Below are 5,908 nucleotides of genomic sequence, written 5' to 3'. Positions count from 1 at the left end.
AGAGAGTTAAATTGCTCTTGATTTCAAGCATGTCTCTGAGGTGGAGACCTGGGCTGACTGCTCGTATTACTGCCTCTATCACTTCTGCCTCTGAATGTCCTTTCCTGAGGCCTGCTTCAATCTGGTGGACTAGACTGGTGTAGGACAGCTTGCCTTTTTGTCCTCCTTCCCCTATCTGTCCCATGATCTTAAATTCCCTCCGGAGCATGACTTCAGGCACATGTGTATGATGAGGGGTGCTGTTTCTTACCTCCTCGGTTGGATGGTGGCTGGGGATGAAAACCGATCATTCAGGTGATGCTCATATGCTGACGGGGCATCCTGGTGCTTGGGGCTGAAAAGGTGGCTTTGATTAGGTTCAGTGTTGCATGGCCCTCTACTCTCCTCTCTCATCTCTTCCATGTATGTGAGTAGGCCTTTCAGGTACATACACATACGTTCCTCATCACCTTCCTTTTCTCCCATCTCCTCCAGTTTGCTTTCAATGATCTTTATGAGCCCCCTCTTTGTTTTGCTGGAGAACCCCCCCTCAGCAGGCATAGCACATTTTGTGTACTCACATACTTTAATGATGAGGGAGTGGTCCAACTGGTATAGGATGGCAGTGACTTCAGTCAGTAAAGACTCCATAACTCTGTTCTTGTTATACCGTATGTGATGTTACTGTTGGTGGTGAAGATGATGGTGGTCAGAAGGTTCTGGGTCGTCTCACTGGAGTGCTACTGCTGCTGGACTGGAGCACTCCTGGCTGGCTCGCCAAAAATATGTTGCACTCATGAACCTCAAAACTGGACTCAGAGTGGCATATTTTGTGAATGGTGTTTATTCTGCAAAATAATTATAAATGCAAAATGAGTCGGCTGGCACGGCTGGTACATACAGTTGTTTCTGCTGATAATCGCCAACTGACAAACAAATACTGTACAAATCATTGTGATTACTAATACAAAATAATGATCAAAATAATCAACATCAATAGAAAATTATAATTAAGCTACATTAGATTAATAATTCTTAATCACACTACTATCTATTCCAAGCATTCTGTAATGTACTAACCTTTCTACAAATCATAAGTAATGTATTTCGACACTTTCATTCACAAAACTGATTAAACTATATTTACAACTGGCATCTGCCTTGGTGCACCGTTGCCATGGCGACTGTAAACGCTACTACTACAGCTGATGTTACTGCTAGCCACCGCAAGTCAAAACACACCCACATTCCGGCTCCCCTTCAAGGTAAAACATCTACAATATAACATACACACTCCCAAACAAACAACACATGTATGTGAGTTATCACAACCTAACAGGTAACTGTAAATATTGTAAAATGGTTAAAAGGACCGTTATAGTCGCGGTAGCGAACTAACGTTAGTTATCAAAGTAGATTACCCCAAAAATACACGGACAACCAAGAACAGAAACAATAGCTCCGCTAGCTCACACACATTATAGTGGACGCATTTAAGTGCTCGGTGGCACTTGACTCACCTGCAAAATAATTATAAATGCAAAATGAGTCGGCTGGCAGGGCTGGTACATACAGTTGTTTCTGCTGATAATCGCCAACTGAAGGACCAGCGCGAGCTCACGGCACCTGCCTGCGTTCTAAATTCTAAGACTAACTGCCTTCCCCAAGTAAACGTATAGAAATAATTGGTGTCTGCTGAAGCAGAGATAAATATAAATCAGAGGATTTCAACATGCCACACCTTCAATAATGTTTTTTAGTACTTTGAGATTTCCTTTAATGTTTTTATATTGTTTTTATATTTATGCTATTTATTTTTGTTGTGATATATATCCCCATCGCCATGACAGCAACATCATCATCAGGACAACATAGGAACATCTTGATGACATCACAGATTAGAGAGTTGATTATATTCACTGACTGTCCTAGAAATAAGAATAATGGATATGTAAGGTTTATATAATGAATCCTTAAAATGAGCGATACTCCCTTTACAGACATGCTTGGCTTGTGTTAATGACATCATCATCTTTATCATCTTCATAACCATCATCATCATCTCTAACTGTGCTGTTCCACTGTTACAGAGACCTTCACTGGTAAAATCTTCAGAGAGAGTTCATCCACAGTGCCAATGTATGGAAACAGCCTGTCAGTGAAAGTGTGTGTGAAGGTGTGTATGTGTGTGTTAGTATCAGGATCAGAGAATGACAGCTTTCCTCTGTTCCAGTCCAGATGCAGTCTGATCCTCTGGAACTTCTTCTTCACTGGGAGAATAGTGACTGGATCTGGTGGGGAGAATGTTTTGTATTTACCATCATAGAACAATATTACCCATAATCCAGACCGTATGAATCCCTTCCTCTGGACAGACTCTGCTGCCACACCCAGTCTCCAGCCTGTACTGTCTCCAACCTTAACATCCCAGCTGTGAGTTCCTGAGTTAAAGCCCTCAGATCCCAGGACAGAGTTGTAGTATTCAAACCTCTCTGGGTTTTCAGGAAGCTTCTGTCTCTCTCCACATCTCACACTGGTCAGATCTTCAGACAGGATGAGTCTTAGATAGGCAGTGTTTGGGTCCAGAATCACAGGAGTGTAGGAGACCATCTCCTTCATCTTGTCCCAGACTGTGAAGCTCAGGTTGCCCAGGTGTTTGGCCTCGTCTATCAGAGCTCCTGAGACCAGCTGTGGATCCTCCAGCAGGGGGCGCTGGACTCTTTCCACTGTAGCCTTGTAGTTCTGCAGGAACGAGACGTCTTCAGCTCTCAGCTCCTTCTCTATGGCTCTGACTGTGTCTGAAAGAGCTGCTATCTCTCTGCTCAGACCCTCAATCTTCTCCTTCATCGTCTGACTCTTCTGCTCCTCTTCCTCCCTCAGTGCAGTGATCCTGGCCTCCTCTTCCTCTTGTAGAAACTGGTGAAGCTTCTTAAACTCCTCCTTAATCTGCCTCTCTGTGTGTCGGGCCTGGACCTTAATGTGTTCTGCTGTTTCATCACAGTTTCCTTTAACTTTATTAAAGAGCTCCAGTTTCTCCTTTAAGGGCTTCAATGATTCCTGAAGTTCCTCCTTAAGATCCAGTGCAGCTTCGTCGATGGGTCTGATTCTGTGGTTGGTGTGTGTTTTTGAATCTCGACAGACAAGACACACTGGCTGCTGATGGTCCAGACAGAAGAGCTTGAGTTTCTCAGAGTGCAGACTGCAGAGAAGCTCAGATCCTGCTGAAGCTCTCTGATCTCTCTCCAGTAAGAAAGCCTCACACAGGTTCTTTAACGCCAAGTTACGAGGTGGTTCACTCTGTAAAGTTATTTCCTTACAAATTGGACACTCATGTATTAGTTTCTCTGTCCACCAGCTCTGCAGACAGGCTTTACAGAAGCTGTGGCTACATGACAGGACGACAGGATCTTTAAAGATGTCATGGCAGACAGGACAGGAGAAATCCTCCTCTGATATGGAAGACATTTTCTCTCTGAGTGAAGCTGAAAACAAACCAGACAGACCGCTCAAACAGGAAGTCAGTCAGTTGTGGCACCACTCCCTCCTCTAGAATGTTCCCTGAAAGTTACTTTGACTTTGAGTCGTGTTTCTTCTAAAACTCCTGAGTCAGCAGCAGGTTGATATGACAGTATTCCCAGTATTCCCAGTATTCCCAGTATTCCCAGTATTCCCAGTATTCCCAGTATTCCCTCCTGTAGCTGTCCTCTCTCAGTGGAAGTCGTGGGTTTGGTCTGAAGGTGAATCTTATCGTCTGTCTCTCGGTGTGTGTCTGTTCTCAGTGAGGAGTGGAACAATAATAAAATCTGTTTCCTGGTTTGTCTCAGGTGAGTCAGGTAAGGGGCGGAGCTTTGTCAGGCCATTTCTCCTAAATGCTCAGCTGTTTACTGTAATAGAGTTGAGATGTGAAGACGTGGGCGTGACTATTTCTTGGTTTCTGGAAGCAAAAAAACCCCATTCATTTTTCACATACACATGGTCACGTGACACGCCGTTCGGAGTGTTGCAACAGCTGAATGACCTGAACCGCGACACAATGAGGCAGCAGCTCAGACGAATAGCAGCTGAGGGTGTGCATCCTTTACAGTGACTGTATTCAAACTTCTGTAGTCTACACAGAAACGCCATGTGCCATCCTGACCATCACCACAGGTGCTGCCCAGGGGCCGTGACTAACTTCCACTATTCCTTTTTCCAACATCTCATCCACATGTGACTGAATCGGTGTCTGCATTTTTTGGGGAAGTGCGATATGCACGCTTCCTAACTGGGGGTGCAGGGTTTGTGTAGATTTTGTGTTTGACAATGTCTGTATTACCAAAGTCTGTGCTGGTTTTACTGAACACATCATGGTAAGACGAGAGCAAGTTGTGTAGTTCAGACCTCTCTGCACTTGTCCGATCTCCACACTTGACACGTGATCAGCGCTGATCACGGGTCTTCTCGGATCCACTCGGGTATTACACATAATAATAAACAGACCTGGGACCCGCGGTAATAGACTGGGACCTGACCCGGACCTGATTGACCATAATGAAACGTGGACGTGTCTCAGATCCTAGGGTCCCGGTAGACCCGTGAAGACCTCTACTCAGCCTTCAGCCATTCATCAGTATGCTTATCTAGGCCTCAAATAGTTTTAATAGAATAAGCATTGAACAGCCTGAGGCGAGGTGAAAACCCTGGTTCGGGTTACTCGATGCGGCACGTTGTCGGTGTTCAGGTGGATTGCAGAGCGTCCCTGCAGAAATATTTCAGCCTTGAGGATTTGGTTAAGTTTCAGCCCACGATCACAGCAAGCTGAAACATCACAAACACACCTCATTACTCAGCAAGTGGCTTTCTGCTTTATTGAACTGGACTGCAGCTCTCTGATACAGCCGACTATAAATATGTAAATATTCTCAGCCTCTCTTATTCTCCCTGCCTCTCTTTTGTTCTCCCTCTACCTCACTCTCTTTCTGCCTTTCTGTCAACCTTTTTTTCTGCATCTCCTCCTGTGCCTCTGTCTCTTTCCGATTCTCCATCTCTTTCTCAATAGAATAAAGTCATCTGTATGCATGAAAAGCGACTGTGGTTTTGCCACACTGGAAACTAGAGCAATCTTCAAGATTTATCGCCACATCTGCCGAGGTTGCTGGGAATTTGTCTGTGTGCTCAGGACAGACACAAGACAGAGCATCAGGAATACATTTACATATACATCTTATTCTAATGTAAACACTTTATAGAGAGACAGACCCAGTATTTTACACCTAAACCACTAACTCTGTGTGCAGCACTGTCCTGTGGTTTGGCCTAAACCACCAACACTCAGCCCACAAAGCAACATGTAACTCTAACTGTTCTGTAAACATGGCATCAGGCAACAAAAAATAGTAGACTGAAATTTTTGTTCTATAAACATTTCTCGGAGGCAGAGCTGCTCTGGAGGCAGAAATTATCTGATTGGTTGAGTTAAGCCTCAGTGGGCGGAGCCACAGAACCACAGGAACATAGCTAACTAGAAAACTTGAATGGTAAAGTACGAACTCTGGTCAAAATATAAATAAAAAAATATAATGACTTTTTTTCCTTCATTCGTGACCATGGCATTAATGATGTTGGAAGGTCAGGAGCTAGCTAACAAGCTTATCTAGATAACTATAGGCTAGCATGGCTAGTTTCAAATCCTAGGTTATTTACGTTAAGTAGCCTAGCTAACCTAGATAACTCAGTATGGTAGATTGTATTTTTTCAGTTAGCAGCAGAGCGCTAGGCTTCATAATATTAGCTTCCTCCTCTCTTACCTCTTGTCTTTTTCACTGAGCTTCAGTCTGATGTTACTTAGCCAGAGAAACTGTGGTTCCATCTGCTGTCTTGTTGCTGTGACCCTTGACCTCCTTACTTTATTACTTATTGAACCTGTTTTCAACCAAGCTAGCCCCCTTTT

The 5,908-nt window shown here is 44.0% G+C and overlaps 1 protein-coding gene across 2 annotated transcripts; it reads right to left on the bottom strand.

The window, feature by feature from the left end:
- Positions 1-823: 823 nt before the first annotated feature.
- On the bottom strand, positions 824-3,752 carry LOC139640325 (E3 ubiquitin-protein ligase TRIM35-like). Of its 2 annotated transcripts, XM_071514514.1 has the most exons (2): positions 2,468-3,752; positions 2,053-2,270 (listed from the first exon to the last, which is right to left on the bottom strand). In XM_071514514.1, the coding sequence occupies exons 1-2, from the start codon at positions 3,442-3,444 to the stop codon at positions 2,183-2,185; spliced, it is 1,065 nt and encodes a 354-aa protein (XP_071370615.1). In that variant the 5' UTR covers positions 3,445-3,752; the 3' UTR covers positions 2,053-2,182. The 2 variants fall into 2 exon arrangements, with proteins under 2 accessions (XP_071370614.1, XP_071370615.1); XM_071514513.1 differs by having other exon boundaries at positions 824-3,752.
- Between the last annotated feature and the right edge of the window lie 2,156 nt (positions 3,753-5,908).

The sequence above is a fragment of the Centroberyx affinis genome, unplaced genomic scaffold, assembly GCF_046629955.1.
Source record: "Centroberyx affinis isolate AG114_WGS23_722 - 3 ecotype Tasmania unplaced genomic scaffold, CSIRO-AGI_Caff_v1 ptg009079l_1, whole genome shotgun sequence".
In the NCBI taxonomy this organism is placed as follows: domain Eukaryota; kingdom Metazoa; phylum Chordata; class Actinopteri; order Beryciformes; family Berycidae; genus Centroberyx; species Centroberyx affinis.
This window is presented reverse-complemented; position numbering and strand designations above follow the sequence as displayed.